This window comes from Doryrhamphus excisus, chromosome 9, assembly GCF_030265055.1.
Source record: "Doryrhamphus excisus isolate RoL2022-K1 chromosome 9, RoL_Dexc_1.0, whole genome shotgun sequence".
Lineage (NCBI taxonomy): Eukaryota > Metazoa > Chordata > Actinopteri > Syngnathiformes > Syngnathidae > Doryrhamphus > Doryrhamphus excisus.
In genome coordinates this window covers 3,943,346-3,956,601 of record NC_080474.1, presented here as the reverse complement: position 1 = coordinate 3,956,601, position 13,256 = coordinate 3,943,346, and the positions used below count along the sequence as shown (strand labels likewise).

At 37.9% G+C, this 13,256-nt stretch overlaps 1 protein-coding gene across 1 annotated transcript; it reads left to right on the top strand.

Annotated features, from left to right (window-relative positions):
* The first annotated feature begins 2,494 nt into the window (after positions 1–2,494).
* On the top strand, positions 2,495–13,193 carry LOC131135411 (acetylcholine receptor subunit alpha). Its single transcript, XM_058081209.1, has 9 exons — positions 2,495–4,888; positions 6,852–6,994; positions 7,066–7,110; positions 8,083–8,192; positions 8,309–8,504; positions 9,615–9,852; positions 11,182–11,405; positions 12,552–12,788; positions 12,875–13,193. Exons 1-9 carry the CDS (start codon positions 4,846–4,848, stop codon positions 13,001–13,003), a joined length of 1,365 nt encoding a protein of 454 aa, XP_057937192.1. The 5' UTR covers positions 2,495–4,845; the 3' UTR covers positions 13,004–13,193.
* The last annotated feature ends 63 nt before the right edge of the window (positions 13,194–13,256 follow it).

Here is a 13,256-nt window from a genome sequence, read left to right as displayed (position 1 = left end):
TTTGCCATTTTTCTAGAACAATACCGATGATTATTTTGAATTCTTTTTTTTATACCAATTCATTTTAATATACCTAAAAAATACTTCATAATTATTTTTTAAATTGTTTTTCAATTAAACTGTTATCAATTACTCATTATTGTATACTCAATTATTGACCAGTTTTGTTTCTAGTAATATCGGTTACTTTTTTGGCTTTTAAAAATATATATTGATACAGATACTGATTGCTAATACTGCTTTTTTTCAATACCAATATTGATTACTCCTTTGGATTCTTTTGTTAATCAGTATTACTTTTTGTTTTCTGAAATATCAATATTTTTACGATTCATATTTTGGTATTTCCTTCCTAATAGAACACATTTAACAAGTTGAATGTGTATTTTTTTGTGTATCAGTCAAACCACATGACACTACTTTATTTGAAGGCAAAAATACCAAAATATTTCCTCTTCAAAAATCATAATTTTCTACGACTACAACTTAAAGAGATTTGATACCACAAAACCGATATGCCCGTGGGTAATAACTCTCATTGTTGTTTTCGCTGCTTTTTATTTTTCACTCCCACAAAGCAGTCGATGCTTGACATGCAATCAACGGGCTGTTGGGGAGGCGTCGCCTTCGCTTAATGTGAGCCAAATTCCCTCTCGTCTCTTGGCGGTTGTCTGGCGGAAAAATTGGATTTTCATCCAAGCGTTTCGCCCCCCCCCCCAAATCTATCATACGCCGTCATCTACGCCGCGGCCTGAATAGCCGCTACCAAGCTTCTCATGTCTCGTGTCAGATGCCGAGATAAGCTCATGCTAGGCCACGTATTGTCTATGCCTTTCTCATTAATGAGAACTCATTTGGAGAGCTGTGATCCATGAGATAACTGACCTTTGTGGGAAGCTGAATATATTTTCCATGTTTATTCCCATCCTGGGGCTGATCTTATGTTGTCTGTTTTACACAAATATTTCATATCATACTATTGAGTCGTTGCAAAAAAAAAAAAACTATGTTTACATGAGGATGAGTCGCTGTCAGCTTATAGGTGGTGTATATTTGGAAGGGATGGGGGAGGGGCGGGGCAAATCTCTCTTCATTCACATGTTGCCAAAATAGTCATTTACCCCTAAGTGAGATGAATGAGGCATGTGCTTGAGCGAGCGGGTGATTGAACGTTTGGTGGATGTGAGGATATTGACTTGGCTGACCCATCACACCGCCACCACCGTAAATGCAGTATAACACGCAGTATAACACCAGTATGTACCATCACACTGCCACCATCGTAAATGCAGTATAACACTAGTATGTACCCATCACACTGCCACCATCGTAAATGCAGTATAACACTAGTATGTACCCATCACACTGCCACCGTAAATGCAGTATAACACCAGTATGTACCCATCATACTGCCACTGTAAATGCAGTACAACACCAGTATGTACCCATCATATTACCACCGTAAATGCAGTATAACACCAGTATGTACCCATCACACTGCCACCATCGTAAATGCAGTATAACACTAGTATGTACCCATCACACTGCCACCATCGTAAATGCAGTACAACACCAGTATGTACCATCACACTGCCACCGTAAATGCAGTATAACACCAGTATGTACCCATCACACTGCCACCGTAAATGCAGTATAACACCAGTATGTACCCATCACACTGCCGTCCTAAATGCAGTATAACACTAGTATGTACCCATCATATTACCACCGTAAATGCAGTATAACACCAGTATGTACCCATCACACTGCCACCACCGTAAATGCAGTATAACACCAGTATGCATCCATCATATTACCACCGTAAATGCAGTATAACACCAGTATGTACCCATCACACTGCCACCGTAAATGCAGTATAACACCAGTATGTACCCATCATATTACCACCGTAAATGCAGTACAACACCAGTATGTACCCATCACACTGCCACCGTAAATGCAGTACAACACCAGTATGTACCCATCACACTGCCACCGTAAATGCAGTATAACACCAGTATGTACCCATCACACTGCCACCGTAAATGCAGTATAACACCAGTATGTACCCATCACACTGCCGTCATAAATGCAGTATAATACCAGTATGACCAGTACCTGATAATAGAGGCAAAATGGACAGCATACATGAAAAAATTTTGACATGTTTATGATCATATTTTTTCCCAAGTGTTGAGATTTTTTTGGCAGTCCTTGAACACACCATAGTCAAGCCTGCAGTGAGGTGAACATCAATACCAATTATTTTGTTGCCATATTACTTTTTTTAATGCAAATTTTTTTTTTGCCATTTTTTTGCTTATTTCGATACTAAGTATTTTTTGTGGCTTTTTTATATTGATACTATATTTTTATATTTATACTTATACCAATTTTGGTCAGTATTGGTGCTTTTTTTTTGCCATTCATCACCTCAGCTGTGAATGGGGATGGGATGTAATTGTAGGGGGGAGGGGGCGCCGCTCATGTCCTCCTTTATCATTTGGTCAGTTGGGGGAATTGAGCCTGTGACCCTTCTGTAACGGTGCTGCCCTCTTAACCGCTCAGCATAATGCACGCAGTCCAAAACATATTGTTCGATAAACACCCGTCTTCTATTATAAATATGGATGTTTTCTATCACTGCCCGACTTGTGCTGCCTGTTTATGAGATCCCACTGTTGGGCTCAGCGGGGGATGTTTTTCACTGCGGCCACCCCTGATGGGAAAAAAAATAATAATGATTCTGGTAATATTTTACATGTCTGGAATAGATTCATTGGATTTACATTATTTCCTCTGGGACAAATTCTCACATTCCGACCTTTTGGAAGGAATCAATAACAAAATAACATGATTCCCCTTAAAAATAAACATTGGGAACCTTTACTTTTATTTTTTTATTTATTTACTTATGATATATTTGTATTTATTTATTTATTTACTGTTACTGAATTGTTTGGGATCGTATCTTTCTAAATGGATCAATAACGTCCTTGAATTGTATCGGCAACCAGAAATCATCATGCAAATCGAATTGTTGTTAACTCATTTGCTACCAAAGACACATTTGTATGTATTTTAAGAGGTGATGATGGAACCGCACAATAACAGAGATTGTGTTTGGTACAGATTTAAGCCAAAAAAAAAAAACGTCAACAACGTGGTAGAAGTGCGTTTTATAAGAACTCGGACTGCTTCTGTCCCATAGAAATACATGCTCCGCAGCAACCAGGAAGTGAAAAGTTATATTGCTATGTAGCGCATAGGAGGGTACGCACTGAAGGCAATTTTTAGCGCTAGCAAACGCGTGCACACACACATTAGGTTGTGAAAATTGTAAATACTTCATAGTGTTGTACAGTAGCCTCACAGCAGATACAGGCAATTTTACTCCTACATTTTAAGTTTTTTTCCGCAACCGATATAAGTACATTTTTTTTTTCATAACATTATGACTAAAAGAATATCATCTTCCTTTAATATTTCAACTTTATGCTACTAAAGTAAATGATTTTTTCCTCATAATGTTATGACATTTCTTGTCAAATTGAGACTTTTTCTTGTTATATTTTGACTTTAGGGCGGCATGGTGGCGGGGGGTTAGCGCACAGACCTCACAGCTAGGAGACCAGGGTTCAATTCCACCCTCGGCCATCTCTGTGTGGAGTTTGCATGTTCTCCCCGTGCATGCGTGGGTTTTTTCCGGGTATTCCGGTTTCCTCCCACATTCCAAAAACATGCTAGGTTAATTGGCGACTCCAAATTGTCCATAGGTATGAATGTGAGTGTGAATGGTTGTTTGTCTATATGTGCCCTGTGATTGGCTGGCCACCAGTCCAGGGTGTACCCCGCCTCTCGCCCGAAGACAGCTGGGATAGGCTCCAGCAACCCTGTGACCCTCGTGAGGAAAAAGCGGTAGAAAATGAATGAATGAATATATTCTCATTTCTTTTTATTATGTCTATTATATTGGGCAATATTAGTGTAACAATTACTGTGGGGATGTTATTTAATGTCTTGAGGTCTCTAATAATGGTATTTAGAAGGTAAGATAAATAGGAGACAACTATACTGCACCTAATTAGCTGTTGTATTAATAAATATGTGGATGGACTAGGGCTGCACGGCACGCAGGCCTCACAGCTAGGAGACCCGAGTTCAATTCCACCCTCTAGGTTAATTGGCGACTCCAAATTGTCCATAGGTATGAATGTGAGTGTGAATGGTTGTTTGTCTATATGTGCTCTGTGATTGGCTGGCCACCAGTCCAGGGTGTACCCCGCCTTTTCGCCCGAAGACGGCTAGGATAGGCTCCAGCAACCCCTGCGAAAAGCGGTAGAAAATGAAATTAAATGAAAATCTGCTGATTTTCCCATTTTTACTGTTGTTGTTGTTGTTTTATAGTTGAATAATATTTTCAGAGTGTGCCGCATGCCAATAAAAAGCTGATGTGTAGCGACTAAGGACCGACAAACTGGAGTTGAGTGGATTCATTTGTTGCGTCGAGTAGTTGTGTGCGGGGCAGCAGCGGAGTTGTGGCGGTGTATTTTCGTGGCGGATTACTGTGGCATGTTGATCTTCTAAGGCGTGACATAGAATGTGTCCCTCTCGAGTGACGAGCGTTGGCAGCCTTTTCTGACATCCGCTGTGGGACAATAACAACACCGTCGCTGCCAATAGCGATCTCGAACGCAGGCAGGCAGGCGCCAGCGTGTACTCGCTCATTTGCCGGTGCTGAAAGAATATTTTAGGAAGGTCAACCATTTGCAATTCTCCGGTGGTGAAAAGGCAGCGTGCTGAAGCTGGGTCTTGGCTTTTGGATGATTTGATTGGTTAACAACCATGAATGTGTTATCGCCCATTTTATACCTCGCTTTTCTGACAGGTAAGAAGTGAATGGGATGTTTGTGCACTATTTAAAGTCACGTTTAGCATTTGCATTTAGCTTTTTTTTTTTTTTACTAATAATGTTGCCAGGAGGCTATTACCTGACCCACATTAAAACTAATGAGCATTGTTGCTGTTGCGTTTTGGGCACTCGTTCACTTTGATTGACAAGGGCACGTGGACTCTTCCATTTATTTCCCTGGTAATTACCACTACCTTCAACAAATACACATAGTTTGCCGGATTCAATCATTCCGACGACTCTCTGCCAGATGACCTTGCTTGCTTTCAAGGCCAGCTGACAAATGAAAGGAGACTCCTCCTCCCCCACCCCGACTTTCGCTAAAATAATCACAATTAACATCTTTTCCTTGCCCCCATTATTACAATAATTACTCCACTAATCCAGCACTTTCTCATACATAAAGCAACTCGTTTTTTTTACGCATGACATATGCATTCGTTTGTGTCAGTTAAAGGCTGAATTGTGCTAGCGCATCACGCCGCCAACTTAAGCAATGCCGGCTCGCTCCTCCCCCTCAAACCCCCACGGCGGAGATTTAACATGCAGCTCCGGAAAAAACCCCAAACACAGAGCTGTGATTGGTCAGCATTTTTTTTAGTACAGTAGAGCCTTGCATATTTGCTATTTAGCATTCATGGTCATGGAAATTTGTATATCTATTTTTAGATCATTAATAATGTAATATTCTAATATAATATTTTAATGTAATTACTTTTATAAATTTTTGCATTTTGGGGGAGATTCAGGCATGGCAAATTTGAAGATATTTGGTGTATTTTTTTCCCATTGAAAATGACATCTCATTCACAATACGTTGGTAATAATTGTAATATCCAAGTGAATACAGGACAAATATGTGTAGCATACATTGTATTTATTTGATTATATTTCACACTTTAACCGGTAAAATAAACAGCATAAATGTTTATTTAAAAATGTATAAATATTGCATTTACATTTTTTTTATTTTATGAAGTTTTTAATTATTTAAGTTATTTATTCAGTTTATTAAAAAAATAAAAAAAATATTAAAACTTATTAAAAAGAAACTATGAATATAAAATATTATAATAATATGTTAATATTATAATAATATATTAATTAATAATATATAATATTATTAATATTAAAAAAGAAATTTCAGCATTTAAAAATTATTATTAAAAATAAATATTAAAACTACTAATATAAAATATAATAATATGTTAATATTATAATAATATATTAATTAATAATATATAATATTAAAAAAGAAATGTCAGCATTTAAAATTATTATTAAAAATAAATATTAAAAATATTAATATAAATGCTATAATACTATGTTAATATTATAATAATATATTAATTAATAATATATAATATTATAGATATAAAAAAAAGAAATTTCAGCATTTAAAATTTATTATTGAAAAGAAATATAAGAAATATAAAATGTTATAATAATATGTTAATGTTATAATAATATATCAATTAATAATATATAATAATATATAATATTATTAATATAAAAAAAAGAAATTTCAGAAAGGTTGGTTGAAAAACATGACTGCTGGGAGCAGGGTCAGAGCGGGACTTAGCAACCAATTCCCCATTGTTCATGGGTCATGCTAAACACAGACACTAATAACCATTTTTATGTTATGTATAACACAACATACACAACGCATACCATATTATGGGATGTGATTTAATATTTGTGTTTAAATAGACACCTGAACACAACACAAGCATGCGCACAAGTGATCCTCACGCTGCGTCCAAGCTCCTGTCTGGTATTTGTCACGTCTATTTTCATCACATTCATAAGGCAACCTAATCACTTTCCAGCACAACGACAAAGCAACACCCCCCGCCCCCCCATAAAAGTGTTTAAAGATGTCTGCTGCTAATTCCTCCTCAAGCTAGCCCATATGTGTTCTCTCTTGTTTTTGGAGCTGCCGCCTGGGCTTCCAATGATGAAACCCGCCTGGTCAAAACTCTCTTCACCGGTTACAATAAGGTGGTTCGGCCCGTCAGTCACTTCAGCGACCCGGTGGTTGTCACCGTGGGCCTGCAGCTCATCCAGCTCATCAGCGTGGTAGGGTGTCCCGTCCCGAAAAAAAGCATCCACTGATGTTGTTGTTGTCTGAAGTTGCTCCGCCTTCACAGGATGAAGTCAACCAGATTGTCAGCAGCAACGTTCGCCTCAAACAGGTTGGATCAATTTCTGCCATGTTCGATTCCTCATTTATAAATGGATTATTTTGTAGTTTACAACATTCATTCATTCATTTTCTACTGCTTATCCTCACGAGGGTTGTGGAGGGTGCTGGAGCCTATCCCAGCTGTCTTCGGGCAAGAGGCGGTGTACACCCTGGACTGGTGGCCAGCCAATCACAGGGCACATATAGACAAACAACCATTCACACTCACATTCATACCTATGGACAATTTGGAGTCGCTAATTAACCTAGCATGTTTTTGGAATGTGGGAGGAAACCGGAGTAAACCCACGCATGCACGGGGAGAACATGCAAACTCCACACAGACATGGCCGAGGGTGGAATTGAACCCTGGTCTCCTAGCTGTGAGGTCTGCACTAACCACTCGACCGCCGTGCAGCCCTTAGTTTAAAACATTCATTCATTCATTCATTTTCTACCGCTTATCCTCACGAGGGTCGCGGGGGTGCTCGAGCCTATCCCAGCTGTCTTCGGGCGGGGTACACCCTGGACTGGTCGCCAGCCAATCACAGGGCACATATAGACAAACAACCATTCACACTCACATTCATACCTATGGACAATTTGGAGTCGCTAATTAACCTAGCATGTTTTTGGAATGCTAACTCCACACAGAGATGGCCGAGGGTGGAATTGAACCCTGGTCTCCTAGTTGTGAGATCTGCGCTAACCACTCGACCACCGTGCAGCCCTTAGTTTACAACATTTTAAATACAATTATTACAATTAGAGCCCTCTATACATAATATAACACCCCTATAGTCACCTTTTTTTAAGATTTCTTGATAAATTATATTTTGACAACGTGTTATGGGCCACAAATGGTCCCCGGACGCACTTTGAAGACCAATGTGTCCAATCAAGAGAAGGTTGTTGTTTTTTTTTTTGTCCCTTTCATTGTTGAGTTCCTGTGTATAGTTTGTCCGGTTGCGTTTTCTTCCAGCAATGGAAAGACGTGAACTTGCACTGGAACCCGGAAGATTATGGCGGCATCAGAAAGATCCGAATTCCTTCCACGGACATCTGGCGACCCGACCTGGTGCTCTACAACAAGTACACCTGATTTGATGTTCTACACGGCACACTTAAGTCGACTTAGCACGCAACAATGCTTAGCACGTCCTTTCAGGTTAAGCTTGACATAAGTTATGGTTTTTGTTTGCCCGCAGCGCCGATGGTGACTTTGCTATAGTGCATGAGACCAAAGTGCTGCTGGAGCACACGGGGTTGATCACGTGGAACCCTCCGGCCATCTTCAAGAGCTACTGCGAGATCATCGTGCTGCACTTCCCCTTCGACCTGCAGAACTGCAGCATGAAACTGGGCACCTGGACCTACGACGGCAACTTAGTCGTCGTCAATCCCGTAATTCCTTTCTAAATTTCTACTTTAAAGACCCAATCGCCACACAGAGGTCCTGTTTGATACACCCTTAATGGGCTAGTATTTTCATCATAACATCCTATTTTTAAAAATTAAATAAATAAACAAATAAAAATACTGAATAAAATTATTTAAAAACATTAAAACTAAACATTTATAATAAAAAATAAATAATTAAAATAAACCAATAAAACATTTTTTTTTCTAACATTCTACATTTCTAACGTTTTACCAACAATATACTTTAACTCAATTACTACCAATTTATGGTGAATGAGATATGTTTTTCTGCAGAAAAATACTATTTTAATAATAGTAAAATCATTTTTTTTTAATAATTTTTTTGTGAATGAACATATAGCGGTTAATTTTTTCGATAGATAGATAGATAGATGGATGGATGGATGGATGGATGGATGGATAGATGGATGGATGGATAGATAGAATACAAATCAGCTTTGTGTTATTGGTAACATTAGGAATTATTATTACACTTTGAAAAAATATATTATTTAAACTTTCTTCTTGTAGATTTTTTGGGGGTAATATTTACTACTAATATTTATACTTTATTCTTATAATATTTTGACTTTATTATCATAATATTATATCTTTCCCCAAATTACCTAAAATTTTCCCTTAAATTTTTCGCATTCATGCTATTTTTTTCTTTTAAAATCATGACTTTACACTTGTAATATTTTGTCTTTATATTATTTAAACTTTCTTCTTGTTGATTTTTTTGGGGTAATATTTACTACTAATATTTATACTTTATTCTTATAATATTTTGACTTTATTATCATAATATTATATCTTTTCCCCAAATTACCTAAAATTTTCCCTTAAATTTTTCGCATTCATGCTATTTTTTCTTTTAAAATAATGACTTTACACTTGTAATATTTTGTCTTTATTCTTCTAAAATTGCTACTATTTTTTTCATTTTTGCTGTTTTTTTTTTGTTCTTGTTTCACTGCATTTTTAGAAAGTGGGCAGGCCAATTAAATGGCTTTGGACCCCCGGTTTAGGGTTTGATGATTATTTCACTTAATATAGTTTCTAAAAAAAAAAAAAAAATGGTCTCCCCAGGATAGCGATCGTCCTGACTTGAGCAACTTCATGGAGAGCGGGGAGTGGGTGATGAAGGACTTCCGCAGCTGGAAGCACTGGGTGTACTACGCCTGCTGCCCAGAGACCCCCTACCTGGACATCACCTACCACTTCCTCATGCTCCGCCTCCCCCTCTACTTCATCGTCAACGTCATCATCCCTTGCATGCTCTTCTCCTTCCTGACCGGACTTGTCTTCTATCTGCCTACAGACTCTGGTAAGCAGAACTACACACACACATAAGGAATTATGATTATTATTATTATTACGTCCATATCATCATCTGGCATCATCCTTGTCCTCAGCGCCTGAGGTGTCACTAACTACACAAACAAGCGTGCTCGTGTGCACATCTGGCTGTGGTCCCACTGTGCGCGTCTGCCTCATTACCCAGCATCCCTCTGTGCTGTCATGTCTGAAAGCAGGTCTTTGCTTTAATGTATAATGTATCACTCGTATCGCCCCTTTCCTGCTGCCAAAATACACCCAGGGATAACCGCCAAGCCACGGAAAGCACATGCTTTGCATTTTATCTTGAAACGTTAATATTTCTTATTTTTAATTTGACAGCATTGATGTTATTATACATTTGATTATTACTAGTGATGTACGATTTTGGCTTTTTTTTAACCTATCCCCTGTAGGGTATTGAACACATACTATGTATGTGTTATACATAGCATTTTTTAATATTGGCTTTCCTGATCAGGAAAAATATTGACTGATATTGGGCCAATAATTATCAGACATGCCTAATATTACCATATCTTTGTGGTTTTCTATTGTTTTACCCAAAAACTTACATTAAATGAAGTCAAGGTGCCAAGCAGGAATTTAATAATTATACAATTATTGTACAATTCCATTTAAATGGGATTTGGCAACAAAAGAAAACTCATATTAAATGCAGTAAACTGACACAATACATTTAGCATTTATTTTATAATAATTATGTTTTTAAAACACTGGATTTTATATATTTTTTTCCACATTTTAAATGTTTTTTTATTGTTTAATAATATTATTAAGATTAATATTCTTTTTTATACTATTTTTATTTATTATTTTTTAATGAATACTAATGAATAATATTAATACAATAAAAATATATATACCATTACCACATGGTACCACAATGGTTAGCATGACCTGGGGAAGATCTGTGTGGAGTTTGCATGTTCTCCCCGTGCATGCGTGGGTTTTTTCCGGGTACTCCGGTTTCCTCCCACATTCCAAAAACATGCTAGGTTAATTACCGACTCCAAATTGTCCATAGGTATGAATGTGAGTGTGAATGGTTGTTTGTCTATATGTGCCCTGTGATTGGCTGGCCACCAGTCCAGGGTGTACCCTGCCCCTCGCCCCAAGACAGCTGGGATAGGCTCCATCATACCCCCGCGATCCTCGTGAGGATAAGTGATAGAAAATGAATGAAAGAATGAATGCTTGACAATGAAGCCTTAGAATATTCCCTTATTTCCCATGATGCCATAAGGGCATGCCATGTAGAGTATAGTGAGTCAAATGAAACTCTGCATTTTCCCAGGTGAGAAGATGACCCTCAGCATCTCTGTGCTGCTTTCACTGACCGTCTTCCTGCTGGTCATCGTGGAGCTCATCCCCTCCACCTCCAGCGCCGTCCCGCTCATTGGGAAGTACATGCTCTTCACCATGGTGTTCGTCATTGCCTCCATCATCATCACCGTCATTGTCATCAACACTCACCACCGCTCCCCCAGCACACACACCATGCCTGACTGGGTGCGCAAGGTGAGTATTTCATATGACATACACTGTATATTCAAAGTACTGTATACTGTATACACCCCCTACCCCCACCCCCAGCAAAATGGCAAAAATCCACCAGTAATTGAGGCCATAAAAATGCCTAATATTGACACATGGCTCGCACCTCCCCCTCCAAATACAGATGAGATTCCGGTCCAGAACCCCCTTCCCCCCTTCTCTCTTCACTTGCCATTGTCCCACATTATGCCTCACACACTTATTAAAGACATTTAAAGCGCTAAATGTATAGCGAGTTACCACTAATGATCATGGAAGATGATCCATCAACACACGGATCACTTTCACTTTTGCACCAATGGTGTGTTCAAGGACCGACAAAATCTCAAAACGCTTGAGGAAAAAAAACTATTAGTGAAGCACAAAGGCATAAAGGTGTAATATTTGTGGTCTTTCCAACAGTTACTGTACATGTATGATGTATTTTACCTGTAGCCTCACATATTTATGAATGTATTGTATGTGTTAAAAATTTACTTTTTAAATTCAAAATTACTAAATTGCTAAAAAAAATTCAATAATAATAATAATAACCAATAAATATAAAATAATATAAATATAAAATAATATAAATATAAAATAATATAAATATAAAATAAATAATATAAAACAAAATTATAAAATCAATTAAAACAATAACTAAGAAACATAGATAACAAATTATAACAATAAATGTTAACAAATAAGTAAATAAAATAAAATTAAAGAAACAATTGCAGACTTAAGGTAAATTATGTATTTTTTGGGAAAACAAAAAAAAACTTTTTTCGAATTTGCGTGAATTTTTAATCGCACATATGCTGTGATCCACTGTGTATTCTACGCCTGTGTAGAACCCATAACCTTGTCCTTTTGTTATACTGCCATCTAGCGGTGATATACAGTAGCTTCATCATAAACATTATATCATAGAGAAAACAGTAATTTATAGGCAAGTAATATGTAACATGTCATTGTATAATAACAACAATGATAATATAATATGGTTAACCATAATTACCCATTACAATTTACACATTACAATAATAATACAAAATAATATTAAACCATGTCCATGTTTCCAGCAGCAATTGGGAGACTTAGGAACATTTCTGCCTTTTTTCCTGGCAGCTTTTCATCGAGACCATTCCAAACATCATGTTCTTCTCAACCATGAAGCGGCCCGGGAAGGAAAAGCCGGTGAGGAACATCTACGGCGGCGACTTTGACATCTCAGACATCTCCGGCAACCAGGCCTCTGCCGTGCCCTACCAGTCACCCATCACCAAAAACCCTGACGTCCGCAGCGCCATCGAAGGAGTCAAGTACATTGCGGAAACCATGAAATCAGACGAAGAGTCCAACAACGTATTTACAATATTCTACAATTTGTCAGTCACGTTTTCATATGTACACATATAGTATGACCACTGTGTCTTCTTCTGCTTCTCCAGGCTGCTGAGGAGTGGAAGTTTGTGGCCATGGTTTTGGACCACATCCTGCTTTGCGTCTTCATGGCCGTGTGTCTCATCGGCACTTTAGGCGTGTTTGCCGGACGTCTCATTGAGCTGAGCATGCTCTAGATGCCTGCTAGATGCCTGCTAGAGGCCTGCTGGATGCCTGCTAGATGCCTCCAGCCACACCTTTTCCTCCATTGATGCTCTCTGTCAAATGTAACATTGATGACACGGTGCTTTGTGGAGGTCCTACTTTGCTGTTTTGGTGCTTTATAATAAAATAATTTATGTTGTGTTGCTCATGTTATCTTCTGGATTTTGGTTGCTTGTTTCATATGTCAGGATAATTTATGTAATCATATAAAACTGATGTGTTATG